Source organism: Canis aureus, chromosome 12, assembly GCF_053574225.1.
Source record: "Canis aureus isolate CA01 chromosome 12, VMU_Caureus_v.1.0, whole genome shotgun sequence".
In the NCBI taxonomy this organism is placed as follows: domain Eukaryota; kingdom Metazoa; phylum Chordata; class Mammalia; order Carnivora; family Canidae; genus Canis; species Canis aureus.
In genome coordinates this window covers 53,858,196-53,879,961 of record NC_135622.1, presented here as the reverse complement: position 1 = coordinate 53,879,961, position 21,766 = coordinate 53,858,196, and the positions used below count along the sequence as shown (strand labels likewise).

Below are 21,766 nucleotides of genomic sequence, written 5' to 3'. Positions count from 1 at the left end.
GGGGAAGCTAACATGTAAGTATAACCACATAAATATAGTAGCTCATCCCTGACAAAAGAGCAGAGAAATAAAATGGGGTGAAGATAGTCTTTTCGACAAATGGTGCTGGAACAACTGGCCATCCACATGCAAAAAAAACAATCTAGACACAGACTTTAGACCCTCTACAAAAATTAACACAAAATGGGCCATAGACCCAAATGTAAAACAGGAAACTATAAAACTCCTAAAAGATTACAAAAGAAAAAAAAAAATCTAGATGACTTGGATATGGCTGTGAATTTTTAGGGACAGTATCCATGAAGAAAATAACTGATAGCTTGACTTCATTAAAATTAAAAACCTCTGCTCTGCAAAAGACAATGTAAAGAGAATGAGAAAAGAGCCAGATTGGGAAAAATATATATAAAAGTCATACTTGGTAAAGGATCATTATACAAAATACACAAAGAATTCTTAAAACCGTTTTCTTAAAAACAATTGATTAAAAAATGGGCCAAAGAGCATAACAGATACCTCACCAAAGAAGATATAAAGATAGCAGATAACTAAATAAAAAGATGCTCCACACCACAAATCTTCAGGGAAATGCAAATTAAAACAGCATCAACATACCACTCCACACCTACTAGAATTGGTGTGAATGACCAAGACGTCAGTGGCATCTTCAAATGCTGACAAGGATGTGGAGGAACAAGAACTTGCAACCATTGCTGGTGGGAAGGCAGAGTGGTGGAAGGAGTTGAAAACTTATATCCACATAAAAACTTGCACATCAATGTTTATAGCAGTATGGTTCAAAACAGCAAAACTTGGAAGCAACCAAGATGTGCTTTAACAGGTGAATGAATAAATGAATTGTGACACATCCAGACAACAGAATATTGTTCAGTATCAAGAAGAGATAAACTATCAACCCATGAAAAGACATGGAGGAAACTTAATGTGTATTACTAAGTTTAAGAAGGTAATCTGAGGGGTGCTTGGGTGGCTCAGTCAGTTAGCATCTGCCTTCAGCTCAGGTCGTAATCTCGAGGTCCTGGGATTGAGCCCCATGTCGGGTTCCCTGCTTAGTAGGGAGTCTGCTTCTCCCTCTGCCTCTGCCCCTCTACTCCTCTGTGCACACACGCTCTTTCTTAAATAAAATCTTAAAAAAAAAAAGTCAATTTGAAAAGACCGTATCATGTACACTTCTAGCACTGTAACATTCTGGAAAAGACAAAGCTATAGAGATAGTAGAAAGATCTATAGTTGAGGGGGTTGAGGGTAGAGAGTGAACAGGCAAAGCACAGAAAACTTTTAGGGCAGTGAAAATATCCTGTATGATATTGCAATGATGGGTAGATGGATACATGTCATTATACATTTGTCCACACCCATATGAGATACAACACCATGAGTAAGACCTAAGGTAAACAATGGACTTTGGGTGATGATGATGTGTCAATGTGGGTTCATCGTTGTAGTAAATGTACCTTTTAAAGAGGGATGCTGATAATGGGGGAGGCTGTGTATGGACAAGAGCAAGTAGCATGTGAGAAATCTCTGTACTTTCCTTTCAATTCTACCTTGAACCTAAAACTGATCTAAAAAAATAAAGTCTTAAAAAATATATGACGATGTCACTTTCCACTCAGCAATAGGAGCTTCAGAAATGCAATGCCTTCTAAGACAAATGTGGACTAGATACCCTTTTACAGTTTAAAAAAATCGTGAAAATCCAAAGATTTGCACTCATTGCTGTAATATACACTCCAATAATTGATCCATGTGGTTAAACATGCACACGCGTGCGCACGTACGCACACACACACACACACACACACCCCAGTAGTTAGAAACAGAGATACATGTAATTTATTTGGCTTTGAGGTACAAATGTTATACACTAGATAAACTAAAATCCATTTACTCCCAGATAAAAAATATGTATGTATTAATTAGGACAGATTTCAGCTTTAAGTTTAGTATTTTTCAATAATTATTTTCATAGTTTTTCCATTTTAGTTTTAATTTCAGTCCTTTTTATTTTTTTAAAGTTTATTTATTTTTAGTAATCTCTCAACATGGAGCTTGAACTCATGACCTTGAGATCCAGAGTAGCATGCTCCACAGACTGAGCCTGCCAGGCACCCCCTAACTTCAGTCCTTTTATAAAACCTTGTTATAAAGCCTATAAAGTCTCTAAAATCTTAGTATATGTAAAGGTATTGGCAGGCAGAATTATGGTTCCTAAAGATGTTTACATACTAATCCTTAGAATTTGTGAATATGCTCATTATGTGGCAAAGAAACTGCAGATATGATTAATGACATGCACCCTGGGATGGGAAGATCAGCCTACATTACCCACACAGGCTCCAATCTCATCACATGGAGCCTTAAATGTGAGAATCTTTCCTGGCTTTGGCCAGAGAGGAACATGTGAAGACAGAGGGTCTGAGAGAGGATAATGCTGTTGTCTTTGAAGCTGGGGAAAAGAACCTTAAGCCAAGAAATGAGGGCAGATAGCCTCCAGACATGGGGAAAGGCAAGGACACAGATTCTCCCCCTAAAGCCTCGAGAGGCCTCGGTGTCTGTCCATCTCCAGCCTAGCTCAGTGAAACCCCAGTCAGACTTCTAACCTCTGGAAACATAAAGCAATAAATGTGTATTGTTTAAGCTTAGTAGTAATTAATTACAACACTAGGAAACTAAAACATAAAAGGATTTTTTTTTAAATAGGAACACATAAACTGTCAAGGAAAAGATGATTAGGACTGAATCACATGGAATGCAGGTTGAGAAATAAAAAAGTGGGGATGAAAAGTCTTGGGTGATACAAGGTATATTCTATTACCCAAAGAGCAGTCACAGGGAGGAGGAAGTGGTTCTATTTCTCTGAAGTTACAGAAAGGAGGATGGATCAAAAAGGCATATAAAAATGTAACAAGTAAATGGATCTAACAAATGAATAGGTTGCCTCTGAACACACTGAGCGGGCCCTATCTATGGGAATAAAGGATCACCATTTGCAGAAGATCTCTAAGGTGGATAGATAAGACTAGAATTGGAATTCTGGCTCAGCTACTAACTTGCTTCTGACCTCGAACAAATTACTTAACATCTAACCTTTAGTTTACTCATTTCTAACCTGAGACACAATGCTATGTTGCAGGGCTTTGTGAAGATTATTGGAGATAAGGTAAAACATCTAGCCAGTGGCCTGGTACATAATAGTAAATAACAAATGGTAGCTTTTACTCTCGTTAATGTATAGCAGGGACGGTGATTTCTGTAGGTGAGAGATAATGACTCACGTCTTATAATTTATTATTATTAGCTTGACGTCCATTTAGGTATACGTGGGAGAAACCATTTTCTCCTACTCTGGAGTGCCTTCCTTACCCATAAAGCAGAATGTTCCCCTATGGACCCCAGGAAATTAAGTTGTGCTTCTTTCTTTCAGTATTCAAGACAGGAGGAGTGACATCTGGTGCCACAGGGAGAAGAAATTGATTATGGGTGGCTGCAGAATGGAGGGATCCAATGATGACATGGAAATTAGGAAGGCAGAATGACTAAAGACAGGGACATGTACCATAAATACATCTTAGAGAGGAGACAGTATGGACAGATTTGCCTTCCCTCCTGGCGAACACATGCCAGTTAAGCTCTTGATAGGAGACCTTCTCAACCAATCTCTGGACAACTGGCCTGACCTGGTATCCTGGCAAAGCTAAACCAAGTGAGTTTTCCTGTGTCTACTTTCCTGCCCCCCCACACCCCCCTCCACACACACACCACTGAGCCACTTCTCTGCTCTCCAGCATTCTAGGAATGTTTATGGAGTAAATTAAGACCAGGACTCTAGAACCTTGTTTTGCTTGGCTGTTTCAGGGCTGGTTAAATTGCATGGCTACAGAGCTGATGCTAATACAACTTTTTCTTTTTCCTATTTTTAAGAGGAGATGCATAAGAAACCGGAGGTGGGATTAGTTTAACTCACTTTGAAGAAGCCATACTACTCAAGTGAAAGGAACTGTATTTTGCTGAAGAAACCTGGTTTTACCCAGACACCTAAGTCAGACCTCTCTGGCTAAGACAGCAGAAACCAGAAGGAGGCCTTACCTCCGTGAACTTATGAATTTTTGATTCTGATGTAACTGAACTATAATTAAAAGGGCAAGAAGATTTGATGTTTAGGATGTTAATTTCTCCATTGGGAATTTAAAGTGGAATTAAAGTTGCTGACCTATATTACTTGGCACATTTTCCACTCACTCAAATTCATTGTTTAACTTCTGATGAGTTTTAATTATCAATCCAGTTGGGCAAAATCGGAGATAGGAAATAAAGAATAAATTTTTAGCCTGGTCTACAGAGAGTCAGAAAAGTGTGCTCTTCTGATCTATTTTAGTCAGAGCTTTCCGGAAGCAACGGTTTCACTGCCACTGTGGGTTTCAGAGATTTGCACATATGGAGAGTATGGCCTCATGAGGTGGGAGCCCCAGGACCAGGTTCTGACAGACCCCAGACAACTTTCTCCCCTCGGTGGCTACAGCACTTGTTATCAAGCCTAATCAGGTAAGGGAGCAAAAGGCCCAATGTCCATTCCTCGTCTTCTCACGAAAGAGAGAAAAGCTCACTCCAATCAACAGGCAGGAAACTACAGGGGGAACACTGTGGCATCTCTCTCCATCTTCTCCATAATCATCCTCACAGGATGGGAACTAACGAAAGCCATGGAGAGTGTGGCTGTTTCCTGTCCGCAGCCTGCCTGTCCACACTATGCATTCCTTCCCCACTACTTTCTAGAATGACCTCTGAGCCAGCTCTAACGAGTCAAGTTCCATGAGTGTAAACGTGAAAGAGAGGCTGCTAGGCCATGGATCCAGACCACATTCTCCAATGCCAGCCATTCCAACAATAGTTATTAACATTTATTTATTGATATTTTTGCTTCCATCTTCCTGAAACCTAAAAGCAGGTGTTAGTGAAGGAGGAAAAGAACAAGCATCACCCTCAAACACTATGGCAAACTGACCCCAGAAAAATAATCTTTTCTTTGATCTGATATCCTGGCCTAGAACAGAGCTGAGGGTCCATTACAAGATGTCCCCTTACTGCAAAGCCCCTTCTCCTTCCTGATGCATCTCTTAGTTATCTCCCAGAGAACTCCCTGCTAAAAATAAATGTGCTAGCTAAATATATATATATATATATATATATATATATATATATATATATATATATATATATAGTGGTCTGAAACAAACAGATAAGGTTGTTCATATATCATATATTAATACATATATTTGTTTATATATTATATATTAATATATAATACATTATATATTATATATTAATATATTATGTATTAATATTTGTTTATGTATTAATATATTTGTTTATATTGTACATTAATATATATTAATGTATTATATATATTAACTAAATTGTGAAGAAAAAAATATATAGCTCACAGTTCACAAATTGAAAGGGTGGTACATTCCATCTTGCCTTTTCAAATTATTTGTATTTCCACATCTGGAAGGCTGACGAGAAATTAATCTGCTTTAGAGTGTTTGGGTGGCTCAGCTGGTTAAGCATCTGACTCAATTTCGGCTCAGGTCATGACCTCATGAGACTGCTTGAGATTCTCTCTCTCCCTCTGCCCCTCCCCAAGTTTCTCCCTCTAAGAAAAAAAGAAAATACACTGATCTCTTTTAAGGAACTGAAAATTTAAGGCAAAACCCTTCTGTACTTACCAGAATATATCTTCATTATTCTTATTTACATTATAAATATCTAGGAAGCTGAAGTGACTTCTCACATAGACAACAAAGACAGCTATAGTTTTGGAAACAAAAACCCGTGGCAGTGGTTCTCAGAGTGTGGGCCACAAAACACGAGAGTCCAAGCAGTCTGCCAGGTCAAAATTATTTTTAGGATGCTAAGACATTATTTATCTTTTTTCACTGTATTGATGTTTACAGGTTGGTAAAAAAGCAATGGTGGATGAAACCGTGAGGACTCAGCACAAATCAAGGGAATGGCACTGGACCTGGACTGGACTAAGAGCCACCATGTTCTTCGCTGGCAAATTTTCATTTAAGAATGTTCCTGATGAAGGAGTAAAAATGATTTTATTAATCTCAATCACTGAGTGCACATTTTTAAGATTCTGTATGAAGAACTGACATATACAAAGCATTCACTATACACCAAAACATAAGAAGGAAAAAGCATTTGTGTGATGGTTTGAATTATGAGCTGAAGTAGCTGCTCTTTGCACGCATCACCATTTCTGCTTAAAAGAACAACGAATAGAAAACTCTGGTTATTTACTTGGATATTTGGCAGACATTTTCTCCAAAGTTTATAAAATAAGCCTGTCACTTCGAGGAAAACAATTCATAGTATTTGTTGCCACTGATAAAATTTGAGCTGTCAAGCAAAAAATTAGAATTTTGGGAAACTTGTATCTACCACTGTGAGACTGACAGCTTCCCAATACTTAAGACTCATCTGCTGAGATGAGAGCTTATATTAATGCATGTGACTTTGTTGATATTTTGTAATGCAATTTATCAACATTTGGAAGATCTGCATAACTCAACAGAACACTATTTTCCAAAGGCCTAATGCATTATATACAAACCATACCTTGGTAAAAGATCCATTCAAAGTGCAATGTAGACCCGTAGTTTTAATTTAACAGAGTACAAAGGGTTCAATGATGTGGTTTTAGATTCCATATTGCAACTGGCCTCTAACAATCTACCACTTGCTGAGTTTCAGTGAGGTATCAAAGGAGAATACCCCAAGTTATAGGCTATTAAAGCACTTCTCCCTTTTCCAGCCTCACATCTGTGTAAGGCTGGATTTTCTTCATTTACTTCAACCCAAACAACAAAAACTGAATGCAGAAACAAACACAAGCATCCGACTGTGTTCTATTAAGCAGGACATGTAAATATAAAATAATGTTAATCTTCCATTAATCTCTTTTCCTTTGGAAATAGTTGTTTTCCATTAAAATATGATATTCATGCCAAACTATAACGGGTCTATTATTTGTAGTTTAAGTGGATTAAATAAATATTTCTAAAACTTCTTGGATTTAATTTCTAATATGATAATATCAATTGATATAACCTTAACTAACAAAGGTTCTTTACAGTTTTCAATGATTTTTAAGAATGTTAAGGTATCCAGAGATCAAAAGGTTTTACAATCCCCAATTCTGATGATAATTGTTTAAACCACACTTAAGGAGTTCCTACTTAAAACTGTGCTAGGAACTGGAAAATTAGATAAAAGGCACCATCCCTAGCCTCAAAGAATTTCTAATTTCATGAGGAGTATAATTCTCAGTTATAATAATTTTACTGTAAAAAAGAAAAAAAAAAACATTTGGAGCTCCTGGCTGGTTCAGTCAGTGGACCATGAGAGTCTTGATCTCAGGATCATGAGTTGGAGCCCCATGTTGGGTGTAGAAATTACTTAAAAATAAAATCCTTAAAAAAAACAAAAACATTTTAACTTTCTTAGAAATGTCTTTTACAATGTAATGTTGTCAATGGCAACTAACATTGTATACGGCACACAGCTAATGACTAAATACTTAGTGATTCAGTCTGAATCTACACAATATGCATTTGGTTTGTGCATCAGAAAGTTGTACATCATACCATGCAATCACGTAAAATGCATTGTCTAAACATTTTTACACTGGCTTCAGACACTGATTGCTCATTGTGGTGAAAATGTGCCACCATCCCTAGTTAAGAGATAAAACTAGCACTGTGAAGACCCTAAGTTACAGCTACAAAGCAGCCTTTGATTGAGACAAACTTAGGAAATAAATTTGATTTTTAGGTCAAATGCTTTTTAAGACAAATTTACTCTTCCAGATTTTTATATCAAATAATTTGGGTAATAGGATAAGGAAGAAAATAGTAGCTTATTTCAAGAACAGTCATCATATGAAAGAAATTACCTTATGCTGTTTCTATAGCTCTGAAAGCAGAACCGAAAAGTGGAAACTATAAGGAACCCAAGGAAAAATGCCTTTTATGCACGCACACACTAGGGGCAGTAACTTGATTATCAATAGATATGATGCTTGAGGGTCAGAGGTCAAGCTAAATAAGACGTTCCAAATATTTCTCCCACTCTAACCCAAAGGAGACAGCATGTTACTATTAGAAATAAACAGTGAGGGCTAGAATATAGAAGGCACATGTGGGGTGGCGTGAGGGTGAAAAGTGCCCACCCAATTCCAGGTTGAGAAGCACAAGGCAGGACACTAGAAGGCCTCTTTTCGTTCTATGATTACCTGGGGCTTTTGAAGAAGGGCCCTAGCAAATTACTGGGTAGCCTCTCATGAGAGGAGTATATCCCACGTCCCTACTTATGGAGGCAGCTCTCTCAGGAATCAAAAGTGCGTGGTGAGCATAAATGGCTGGGATCAGAACAAAGGCTGAGATTGCACAGAAGCTCCCCCTTATCTAGCCACATCCATCTAAACCAAGCAAATAGTGCGTTGCCCTGAATTTCAGCTTCTTTCACCATTTTCCTGGATTTCTAACCCACTACACCTTGCTCTCTGTCCCTTCTAAAGACATGTTTCTAATTGATGAACTGAAAAAGCACTAGGCAAGCAACTCTTACCCAACTCCACAAAAACGAAACAATTTCGATTTGGAGCAAATGCTCCAACCTTTACACATTCGTATTCTCCCTTCTGCATATTCATCACCTCAGATGTCATGCAAATTCAATCTCTGCCTACAAGACAGAAGACCACGCTGTGAATACTTTTTTCAGGATTCCCACAAACCCTGCTAATGCAAATGGTAACCAAAAGACAGTTATCTCGAAGGTAAGCAGCCTTCTGGGGTTTATCCCATCGGGGCGGGGTACTCAGTGCAGGCTTTGCGGATCCTCCTGTCTCAATTCCAGCACCTGAACAAGTGCTCACTGTTCTTGTTACGCACTCTAGAATTAGCTCACCAGTTCTTTCCAGGAGTTCAGTTTTGAATTAAATGTGGGTAGACATTTGAAAACTGCACACACTATATGAGTAGTATACACTTACTTTACATTTTTAACATCATGAACGAGCTGTGGGAACATCTGGTATTTTGCAAATTCGGCCAAATCCAGCTGCACCTCCTTTTCCAAATGTGTCCTCTGACATGTAAGGGTTGTATTTCCATCTGAATTTCTCTCGCTTTCACTTGCTCTACAATGGTACTGTGTGATTTCAAACAAGCACTGCATCTAGACTTTTTACTTTTCCTCTCTCAATGGAAAATTAAAAGCTTGCCAATTAATAAAAGGAGAGAAAACATAAAGCTAAAGATGTGAAATTACTTTAAATGCCTCGGTCTCACTTTTCTAGAGCTTGTCTGACTCAGTGGAAAACCATCTCTTGAGATAGTTTACAAGAGTATCTTGCTAAGGATTATCCATCTCACTCTTTATTGGATCAGCCACACATCTCTTCCTCAGAGAAAAGGCACCTATGTGCTAACAGCTGTGTCACACATTTTCAGGTGCTGGGAGGATATCTGAAGGTATTAGTAAGAAACTAAGATGACGAGAATGTGCTATAACTGAAAATGTCTGACTCACAACATCATCAATAAAAATGAACACTCTGAGTGGAGTCCATATCCGACTCTTAAGTTGAATCACGAGTCAGTAATTGCTGCTGGAAAATCTAGAACTGTCTGTCCGTCTCCATATACATGCTCACAATCAGCACATGGCCTTGGACGCCCACCTCATCTCTGTTCCTGCCTTAGAGCAAAGCCGCACCCCCCCCCCCCCAGTTGTCCTGGCTTCCCATCTCATCCGTTTCTTGTGGGGCACAGTCCCACTTCCAGAGCCTTTTCCCTGGCTTTCAACTCTCCACTTGGTTCATTTCCTTCCCTCCATAAGTACTTCCCTGCATTGCTATTACTTACTTGCACTCTCGACTCTGACGCTCTCCTCATCCTTGGGAGATTCAAAACTCATGTTTGCTGGACTCTCATCTTTTCCCTGCCTGGCCTTTTCCATTTAAACTCAGCCCTGTTTTGGACATATCCCAGGACAGGCTACCTCACTCAGACTGAACATCCTGGGGGCTCTCTGGTCCCTTCTCTCCCACAGCTCCTAGAGTAGCTGCTTATTCCAGGACTTAGATACAGTACAGCTGGGAGGTTAAGAGCAAAGACCCTGGAAGAAAGCCTTTCTGACTTCAGGTTGTGGCTTCTCTATTACCAAATTAACCTCGTGGAGTCTCATTTTCCTCACCCATCAGAAAGGGAGCAATAACATGATCTGCACCACAGATAACTCAGCCCCAATGAGGCAGAGGTCTAGCCTAAACCACAGAGCTAGCCAGTGGCAGGTTCAAAGTTCAAGCCAGGTTTCTAAGACTGGAAACCTGGACTCTTTTAAAATATATGATGCTATCTCCCTTTAAAATCTTTTATTTCTTCTTTAAATACAATAAAAACAATCATCTCCTTTTCACAGCAGTGTTCATGAAATTTAAAATCAGGTTTTTAACAAAGTACTTGAGTTCTAATACTGAGGAAATGAAATCCTTGGTTATTCACAACTGTTGAACTAACAAGTAGTTAGAACTAGAAACCTCCACAGATGTTTGAACCTCTGCCTGTGCCAACCTCCAAATGAAGGACTTGAATTCTTAACCTTTATAGTATATTTTCAGGATAATACTAGCCACAGTAAAAATAGTTGTGGATAAGGTACTCGGCAGACCTGCCAACCCACTTGGGAAAGGAGAAAGCAGCAACAAAGACAGGCAAGAGCAGATGAGGAAGTTCCACAGGCAACAGAACACAGCAGTTGAGACCAGAGGTGGGAGATTTTCCAGGGCACATATGCCCCGCGGTCAAGCAGAGGGCAAGAAAGGCAGGACAGGGACCCACATTATTTACTATGCATGAAACTATACATTGTTGGAAGGATCCAGAGCAAGATTTGGAGCCCAGTTAAAGGGGCTCAGATTGAAGCATAGAGCAGACATTAGAAAATGTCTACATGGACTTCCATGGATCATTTTATCACTACATGGTGTCCAAGTGAAATTTTTTAAGGGCTCAACTGAACCACAGCTAAGTTGTTAGCCTGACTCTGAATGCAGGTACTGTGGGCTGGGCACTGGGGGTGTTTCCCACTTACCAGCTGGAAAGAACAGGATGTAATATTTACTATAAAATGACAAAGAAGAACTTTAATATGTACAAAATGTACATGTACATTAAAACCACCAAGTCTGATTTAGACTACTTGTACATCTGTGATAGAGGAAAATGATTTCCCAATTAGAACACCTCACGCTTAGCTAAAAACTAAAATGTCAAACTTGTAAGTATTCTCTCCACCTGGAGAAAGTAAATAAAAAACAATATATAGCATGTAAGAGTAATTTTCGTTTCTTCTAAAGCATTCAATGTACTTTAAACTATCTTTTCCGTTACCTTGGTCACAGCTTTTGGAGAAAATGTAATTGCATCCACCACAGTGATGAGGTCGCCCGGGTGGAGGCGATCAAAGTACTTCATGCAGACATCATAGGCGCGGAGCCACTCTGGTGAGGACTCTGGGGCTTGTTTCATGAGGTGCGGGTCTCCAGTCCAGAACAACTTCTGTAACCAGATGGCGTACAGAGAGCTCGGGGAAAGCATCCGTCCATCCTTTGCAGGGATTTTGGGAACAAGTTTGGAAATAGATAAGATATTTTGACTTGAAAGAACTGGCTCCAGTGCTTCCAGAGGATTCATGTTTTCATCTGTCAGCTTTTTGTAATTAAGACCTAATAGAAAGTAAAGGAAAAAACAGAGAGTAGGTTTGTTCCAACATAGACATACAAGGGCTTTCCCACACATACACAGCCCTGTGTGTGGCCAAAGGGAAAATTTAATCTACCGGTTTAGAGTAGACAGTCTGTCAATTACACGGATTGGAAGGTCTGAGCTCCAGCCCCAGCCTGTGGGTTCATCAGCTGTGTAGGCCTCCACGGGCCAGCCTCTACGGGCCAGCCTCCACAGGCACAGGAGACAGCTGCAGGCCCAACTGCTGCCAGCCCGCACAGCACCCACGTTTTCTTCCACCAGCACACTCACTGCACTACATTAGAGTCACCTGCTGTTCATCTGGCATCCCATCGACTACCCGAAGGCAGGGGTTGGATCTCTCTCCTTTACCTCTGAGTCTGGTCCAGTTTCTAATTTGGTTACTCAGTAAACCTCTGATAAACTGAAGTAAATTCTCATAACTGTTGTAAGTAGCAAATGAATACAGCATTCAAAGTGCTCTGTAAGTTATAAAGTACCACATAGATTGGGGAGGTATTAATGTGCTTAACTTCCTAGTTATGAGCCTAAAGAGACATGGATACCATCCTGAAGATTTCCACAATTTATCAAAGGCTCAGAGGCACTTATTTCAACGGTTCCACATGTACTTTAAACACAGAGGCTTCAATGAAGTGAAATTCTGCCAAATTGCCAATTGTAAAATATCCTAGCCTTGTCTTTTATAGAGGATAAAATATAACCACTGGGAGTAGGGAATAAACCTCTGGAGGATTAGTCGGAAACTTTGGATTTTAGTACCGGGCCTACTCAAAGTTACTGTGTGGCGTTCAATAGGTTTCTTATAGTTTCTTGGGTATTTAATTCCTTCAACAGTAAGTAAAAGAGCTGGAAAGATAATAACAAAAGTCAATTAGTGTTGAATCCTCTGGTTTTAGATCTATGCCAGCCACAATGCACAAACATGACTGCATACAAAAAATTAGTCCCTTCATTTAATTTAGAGAATGAGTTCGAGCAGGAAGATGATCATCTTACCTGAAGCAACTACCTTGAATTTCTTCAGCAGCCGAATGTGGGTTTCTGGTTTAATGGCATATTTCCCAAAATCTGCACAGCCACAACTTTCCAGAAGGGAGAAATAATAAAGCAGTCTTTCATGATCAAAGCCACCAATAGTGGGGTAAATATATTTGACCATGTGCTTGTGAAAGGCTTCTGGATCAGTCTTCAAAGTCTCAAAGAGATGAAGGGCTTGGGCTCGATTTTCAATTTCTACTGTGGACAAACTGAAATTAGGAACAAATAAATTATGTTCAGATTGGGTCCCTTTATTAAACAATATGCTCTTTTTTTTTTTAAATACTGAAGAAGAAAGGCTGCTTCTTACAAAGCCCCTTCTTCCTGCCAATCATTCAGTAACCCACCAGGATGCCAGCAGTTTACATAAAGGAAAGAGGCGTGTTAGATGCCTACTATTATACAATTTTCATGTTATCCCAATGTGGGTCAGAGCAACCCTGTGAGGTAGGCATGACACTTCACATCCCTCAGGTGGGAGTCATCCAATGTGTACCAGCCAGGAACCCAGACTGTCAGCCTCCACTATGCACTAGTTATTCATGCCACAAGAAACATTTAAAATCTGAGTTTCATTACAGAAATGTAAACAACCTTATTATTTCAGGAATTTAGGAAATGGTGAGGGGAAGAAACAGCTCCAACTTTGAGGCATCTAAGTTTTACATCAAGAACCCTGAATTGCTATTCCAAAGGCCCAAATTTGATACTGTGTTCAAACAGAATTAAAATAGGAAAGAACAGATACATATGCTTTCTTGAATTAAAGAATGCCATTTGAATAAAACCCGTATCTTGATATTTTCATTGTGATTTAGATGTCTTTATACTATAATTTAAAAAGTCACTTAAAATTAAACTATTGAAAAAATTCAAGGAGTGTTTTTTTTTTTTTTTTTTATCAGTTTTCATTTTGGGGGAGAAGACTTAATTTTAGTCTTGGCTTCACCCTGGACAGAACCTAATGCCTCCAGTCCAGTGTAACCCTGATGCCCCACGTAGAATAAGTTTCAAACTCTAATTTTCAGAGTCCTTCGGGCAGCCCTCAGCACTCCTAGAAATATCTAGTTTCCGGGACTCTCAGTGGTGGCAAACAAAGTATATGGGACAGCTAGTGAGATTTCTGGCAGTATCAGAGTTAGATTACTTACAGTTGAAAAGCAACTCCTCTGAAATATGATACCCTATTTATTGGAATTCCCATTTTCAGAAAATGCCAAGACATGTTTTTGGTTTATGGAGATAAAGTTAATACAAATTATGTTTTAAAATTTTTATGAGTGTGTGATAATTACTTGGAGTCACAGCAGCAATTCACAAAGTGAAAATATCAAGTAATTTTTAAAAACGCTCTTTTAACTGTCACTTCAAGATAAATCCTGTTTTCCTGTTAAGACACAATTAAAAGATCTACAAAAATATCCCTATCTATAAAAATGTCCCTGATCTATAAAAATTTCCCTGGCTGCCTCCGCTGAGCATCCTTCTATTCTGGTACTTATAACATGCTTTAGCTTTTCATTACCTTGTATGTCTCCCGTACTAGACTATCGCTTCATGACAGTGATGGTATCACACCTTCTTTACCTTTCTCAGTTCCAAGCACCACCCAAAGGAAACATTCAACATGTGCCTTATGAATGCTGAATAAATGGGCGGATGAACAAACATTTCAGTGTCCTCTATGGACCAGACACTGTGCTCAGCACCAGAGGGGTGGGGTAGGGACATAAAGATCTACAACACAGAGCTCTCATCCAGTGGCTTAAAAATTTAGTTGAGCTATAAATACTCAGAGTTAAAACAACAATGCACAATAATGGTGTGAGTGGATAAAGGCCACACAGTCATATTCCAATTAAGAGTAGGACCCCTAAAGCTGGAACTTCAGAGGAGGGGGCTGTCACTGTCAACAGAAGGCTTAATGAAGGGAGCACTTGAGCTTGTCATTGTAAAAAGGAATGAAGCAAAAATAATACAATAGAGGTATCAAAGACAAGAAAGCACAAGATCTGTACAATAACCACGGAGTATAAATGAATGGCTGCTCGGAGAGTATTCTTGATACTATCACTATTCAAAGTACGCAACGTCATCTCTGAAAGATACTGTACACCCAGCGGCATACGACAGTGATTCACAGAGTTTCTTGCGTGTCTGCATAATTTGCAAAATGAAGTCTGAAAAAGTAAATAAGAAACCACGTAACCCCATTAAGACGGTTCGTACTAACAGATTTGCAGGCAGAACAGCATGCCTGACGGAAGGGGAGCACACACGTGCACTTACTACGCTGATTACCATGCGAGGCAAGACAAGTCTAAGTAATTAGCAACCTACAGATGAGAAGCGCCATCACAGAGGTCAAGCGACTCGCCTCAGACCAAAGGTCCACCTCTGTTTGGATGTGGTGTGCGTTCTGCTCAGCTTATCGCAAAGCAGCCATCGACTGACGAAGGTCAAGTGCCTGCACTACCAACCATTTCAAAAACAGGATTTTTTTTTCTGCAGCACAGACATTAGTTCTCTGTCCCAGCAGCACGACTCTACGAGCCCTCCTGTCATACCTCATTCCTAACACCCAATAAACAGAATACTCGAGACAGTCTCATCGACAAAATGGACAGTGACTAAACCATCAAGGTTTTAGTTCACTGGTGTTTGACTTTGTTCTGAATAGAGTCCCTCTCAATCAGCATTACTTTCCCCTTTGCCCACCCACTTACTCTTCTGTGCCTACAATTCAGTTTGGCCAATGTGCAATTTTACCTAATTATCTTGTCAAGAGAGATAGTGGAATACCTTTACTGACACATGATAAATATCAAAACCTCCCTCTTCAGTAAATTACAATGTGCTGAGATCTTTTATAGATGCAAGTAATCAATAACCCATTTTAATAGTTTCCATTGAAAGAAGCTTGTTCTCTCTGGAACAAGAAATGAAGTCTCTGCTTAGAAAACATTCCAAAGAACCCACATTCAAGAGAGTAGGAAGAAATACCATGAAACCACTATGGACCTTTCACTAATCAAATTAATGATTACCCTTAAAATCTGTTTAAGTGCTTTTTCTTGAGCCAAGTTTTAGCTGTAAAGCAGCTTATATAATATAGTGCATATTTAACTTTCAGAGATTAACTATAGGAAGAAACTAGCATTAGTTGTACTCAAAGCACAAGGAATAAATTCTGAGCACTAATCCCTTGATTAGTGCTCTGTAATGGCTTCAAGTTGTCAATCACCCAAAAGTGTGATTCAAGAACAGCATGTGTTGAAATAACTTATATTTGTATGGAGAAACAAATTTATTTAAATACGTTTTTCTCTGCTCAGTCTGAGATTGACTGATAACAGTTCCATTACCTGAATGGGGAATACTGAGGAGAGAAGGAGGAGGAGGGACAGGAACAGGAGTAGGAGGAGGGAGAGGCCCCTGGGAAAGATGGAGAGAAAGGGATGACCGTCAGGCTTCAGAGTCCATTGTGGCAACTGACAAGCATTTCCCCCAAAGACTGATCAAAAGTTTAAAGACATGGCTTCAAATTAATGACGATGATCATAAGTGAACAGGGTTCCCCCAGATGTTTCTACTAAGTTACAACTACTCCAACCTGAGGGAAATGATCCAAGGTATTCACCACACAAATGCCTCAGAATGAACTTGATGTATCTGACTTGTTCTGCAGTGCTGCCTGACAGTTGAATATGTGATTAAAAGAGAAAATGAGGTCAAGGTAATCATGGCATTTTTCACTTTTGCCGACATTTTGGTCAAATGTCTTTGCAAACTGAAAAATGGGATTTAACTTTTCCAGTTCACCTACACAGCTGATGGAATGACCAATAAAGAGTATCTCTATTTCTGTCATACAAACACTCAGTGAGATCCTTTGTGGAATGTTTTATTTTTTCTTATTTAAATTCTGTTTTGTTTTGTTTTGTTTTAGAGAGGCAGAGAGAGACAGGCAGAGAGAGGAGGGGTAGATGGAGAGGGAGAGAATCTTAAGCAGATTCCTCGTCCAGCATGAAGCCTGATGCAAAGCTCAATCTCACAATCCTGAGATCATGACCTGAGCTGACACCAAGAGTCAGACCCTTACCGAATGAGGAGGAATATTTTCTATGAACTGAGTGTCATGGAGCAAGTCATGAAGACAGGCTTCATCTCTTCTAATAGTGACAATCCTGACCCCTTAAATTCTCACCGGTTTACATAGCCTCATATAACTACCTAACAAAAAATATTTTAAAAGACACTGTGGCACAGAAATAGTAATAGGCACCATGTATTGAGCACTTAGACACTAAGTACGATGTCATCTCATTTACTTCTCACAAAGCAGATACCTAATAATTAATATCAACATTGACTTGAGAAATAATAGTTCAAGAATCAGATGTGCAAAGTTAGGCTAACAGTGGTCACGGGATGGGTTCAGTACATATGATCTATTTCTAGAAGTGACAATAGTAGCTTTTTTTTTTTTTTTTTTGGAGCATCTACTACATATCAAGTAATTTGTATAAATCCCTTAAATCCCACAGCAGTTTTGCCAAATGGAATGAGAACACCTATTCTGCAGACGAGGAAACCTAGCCATACATACAGGGATGCCTACCAAGGATATGTTAGCAGGAAGTCAGAGAGCCAGAATTTGAACACAGACTTGAATGATTCAAAGCCTGAGCACTTTCTACAAGATGAAAACAAGCCAAAATGCATTTTCTTGCTTACATTTTTGGCAGTGTCTGGAACTTCTGACTCTTTGGGGGAGAAGTGGCCTTAACGATCACAACATTAAAAGGAAGGTTACAGATGTATGGAAGGAGTTGCTTCTAATTTGTTGAAGGTGGTAATTAGTGCTTTCATTTTTAGGAATGGTAGGTTTCTTCTTATGCACAATGCAAATCATAGTCTTGGTCATGATCTCTTCTTGCTGCCCCCACTTAGGCCAAAAGAAAGACCAAAACAGAACAGAACAACTGCATAATAATGACCTGAATATATATCTATATTCAACCTTCCTACCGTAATATGGATTTTTCCTGGACCTTAGTTTTTATTTTATCTTAATTTTCAACATTATGACCTATTTTTAATAAGCTGAGCTACCTTAATTCCCCACTCCATACTAACTATTCTCACACTATCTCCTCAACTAATGCCAGGCTTGCTTCAGGGAGGAAGAGACAGCAGAGGAGGCCAGAAGTTGGCATCTTACAATGTGGCACTCTGGATAAAAGCCACACTCTCAGCAGCAGCAACCCTGGGGCACAGGTCCTGTGTATCTTCTGTTCCAATTCATAAAAAGGCAGACACCTTAGAGTGTATTCATGTTCCCACAGCTATGTTCCCTCCCCTTGTACCTGGGAAAGGTACCTCTTGTACCAAAAGAACCCTACCAGAGAATATGAAACTGATTGTGGACAACAGCAATGCATGGTCAGATTCCCTGCCATCAGAGACCCTTGCCACAGGTCTAAAGGAAATAGTACAAAACCACCTGACAGAGAAGAAGATGGTATCATTATCTCAGACACCCAAGCAAAATCTCTTGGGTGATCACCTGGGTGACTAAAAGGTGGCTGGCTATCAGAGTGAATTAGAAGTGCAGGATGCATGGCCTTTAGATCTGTTGTTTAATTAAGAGAGGGGAAAATGGAGGGTGTCATTAAAGAGGACAGTCAAAAGTAGTTCTGGTCCCTGTCTCATTCTCCTATGCCCACAGGTGCCATATGCTCTGACCACAGTGATCTTCCTGTAGCTATTCAAAAATACCAAGACCTTTCCTACCCTAGAACCCTCTGCCTAGACTGCTATCTGCTCTTTGTACATTTCCTTTATGATACTTACCATGACTAGCAATTTATGTTCTGGATATTTTTCAGTGTGAGAGTGTGTGTGTGTGTGTGTGTGTGTGTGTGTGTGCGCGCGCGCGCACGCGCGCCGGAGAGTTCTCCCCTATTATAAACTCTGTGAGGGTAATGATATGTTTTACCCAGCACTTAAACCTAAGCTTAGAATAGGAAGACATTATAAAAATAGTAATATGTAATGAATGAACAAATGTTGTAGTATTCAATCAACTAGAAGCCGCATCTGGTATTTCAAAAATGACCTGTGTCCAAAACTTAAAGATATTCATGGAGTCAGCAAAATTGACAAGATAAATAACAGGAATAATGCAATGGTAATACAGAGCCCTCTGGCTATATGTCTCCCGCAGATTATTGTCTATAATCTTTACAACCTTACAAGGTAAGGATAATGGTTGGATAACTGAAAAAAAAGTGATTCCAGATGATTAAGAGACTTGCTCATGGCTACGCAGGTGGGGTTATGGGCAGCAGATCTGGATCTTGAAGTGTGGCCTGACTCTAAAACCCATGTCCTCATGCTAATCCACATGCACACTAGTAGTTAATGATGCCTGAAAGATCCACCAAAGCGCCCAGAACAGCCCAGAAGCGACGCTGGCTACTAAGGCTTAAATGAATGGTGGATCAGCCCTGAGCGTGGGGAGCTGAACAAGCCCCAGAAGAACAAGAGGCTGAGCCAGCCAGTCTGCCTGCTGGAAGGGATGCCAGGCACACATGACTCAAAGCCATCACTGACGTTCAAAACTCCTAAGAAAAAAAACTGAGGGGAAAAAAAAAAGGAGCAAAGGAGACCAGAATTCAAGCACAGGTGTTTATGACGATTATCTCCTTCTTACAGAAGTGAAATGGCAAGAATAACTGCCATTAATGAAGCACTGATCGTGTGAAAGGAACACAGGCTTGCTACTTTATCATGAAGTCATTTAATTTTTATCACACCTTAAAGTTAAGGAAAATGAGTTTCAGAGAATTGAATTATCTTGCATAGCAATATATAGCTAAAGAGAGATGGTTAGGATTCGATGTCACTATCCTGATTTGAAGGTTTCTGCTCTATTGTGTAACACTGCCTCACCCGAGGCCATCGGCATGCATCTACTTGCACATGTGCTGAGGCAGGGAATATCCCCAAATTCAACCAACAGGAAAGAGAATGTAAAATCTATGGAAATCAACTTTGCAGGGAACATGACTTTTTAAAGGGATAGGAAAATAAAATCCTAAGGAAAAAAATATTATTTTTCTTATAACTCTGATCTGTCACCTTCCCTTGAATCAATGCATTGATTCAATGAGTAAATTTTGGGCCATTTCTACTATATTAACAAGGCTGGTTTCAAATATCTATGATACCGACTTTGATTAAATAGTAAGGCAAACTACCTTTTAAGTAAAGAACGAGAGCACTAAACACCACTTCTAAATCAATATTAGCTGTTTTGTCACTCACAGGTAATGACGCCAGGAGGTAATGATTTCCTGCTTTTGTAATTGCTGTGCGCCTGCATAATCACACTGCTATCAGGTATAATGATATGCTGTGAACAGTCTTGCACATTACTAGATTGCCTGATAATTTATAATATATTCAGAGACCAATGGAGCATCCTACACTTGTGCAGATATGACAGCCTTTTATGTAACATTCAATGAAAAGAAAAAGATATTTAATAAAATGCCAAGATATTCTTTAAATGCCAATATTCATAAGAAACATTTATTTGAACATATTACCGTGTTTCAAAAATGGTGAAGTCGGTGCAGTATTTATCACACATAACACTATCTCCATGAAGCAATTCTGTAAATCCTTAAAAATGTAGATGCTAACATTTTAAAGATTTAATAAAAATTAAAAATGCTGAATTAGGGACAACTGGGTGGCTCAGCGGTTTAGTGCCTGCCTTTGGCCCAGGGCGTGATCTTGGAGTCCTGAGATCAAGTCCCACATCAGGTTCCCTGCATGGGGTCTGCTTCTCCCTCTGCCTGTGTCTGCCTCTCTCTCTCTCTCTCTCTGTCTCTCATGAATAAATAAATAAATCTTAAAAAAAAAAAAAAAAAAAAAACCGTGTCTTTAAACTTAAAAAAAAAAAAGAAAAAAAAAATGCTGAATTATACGCATTTCTTGACTGATGCGCAGGGTTTGGCTCCACTGGATACTCCCTCCCCTTCCTTAAACGCTTCCCTCCCATGGCTTCGCTAGCACAAAGATACCCATTCCCTCCATCCTACCTCTCTGCTGCTCCCTTCCATCCCTCTTGCTGGCAGCCCTGCCACTCCATTACTCTAATGGCTCCCTAACCTGTCTCTATATGCCTGCACTGGTCTCCCTAAAATCTTTTCCCAACACGGGAGCCAAACTGATCTTATCAACATGCAGACCTGATCATATCACCTCCCTCTCTTCTACAAAATTTCCTATAACTGGAGTGATAGGCCTGTAGTCTTGCCCATGGCCTGGCTTCTGGGCTTCTCCATGGTCCCATCTCACACTGTGCTCTCCTGACTCTCTGGACCTCAGCCACACTGTCCATCTGTTAGGCTCTCACATGCCCCATGTTGCTTCCTGTCAAGGACTTCAGCACTTAACTGTTTTGTCTCCCTAGAAAATGGTTTCCTTCTCATTGTAGTGTACATAATTTTGATGTAATCTTTAGATCTCAGCTCAAGCATTATTTCTTCAGGAAAGTCTTCCCTAACTATGCCAAACCCTCTCTTTGGGCTCTCTTACATGATACTTGTCACAGTTTTAATTTCACATCTGTCCGTCATTATTCCATTATAATCTGTTTCCCACAGTAGACCACAGGTTTCAAGACAGCTGGGATGTCTGTCTTTGCTCACTACTGTCACCCAAGTATCTAACCCTGTTCCTCATACACAGCAGATTCTCAATAAAAAAAACTTCTGAATAAATGTAGGAAAAATTAACTCAGGACTGTTATTATTGAAAGACAACATGTAATGAACTATTGCTGGAAT

General features: G+C 39.6%; 1 protein-coding gene across 3 annotated transcripts in view; it reads right to left on the bottom strand.

The window, feature by feature from the left end:
- Nucleotides 1-21,766, bottom strand: part of NBAS (NBAS subunit of NRZ tethering complex) — a 317,777-nt gene that overhangs the window by 73,975 nt on the left and 222,036 nt on the right. For 2 of the 3 annotated variants that reach the window (XM_077844073.1, XM_077844072.1), the window contains exons 43-44: nucleotides 12,861-13,111; nucleotides 11,487-11,821 (exon numbers count right to left, since the gene is read on the bottom strand). In XM_077844073.1, the coding sequence (XP_077700199.1) occupies nucleotides 11,487-11,821; nucleotides 12,861-13,111 (586 nt within the window). Of the gene's footprint in view, nucleotides 1-5,750; nucleotides 6,106-11,486; nucleotides 11,822-12,860; nucleotides 13,112-21,766 lie in introns of all 3 variants that reach the window. The other variant, XR_013349722.1, reaches the window with a different exon arrangement.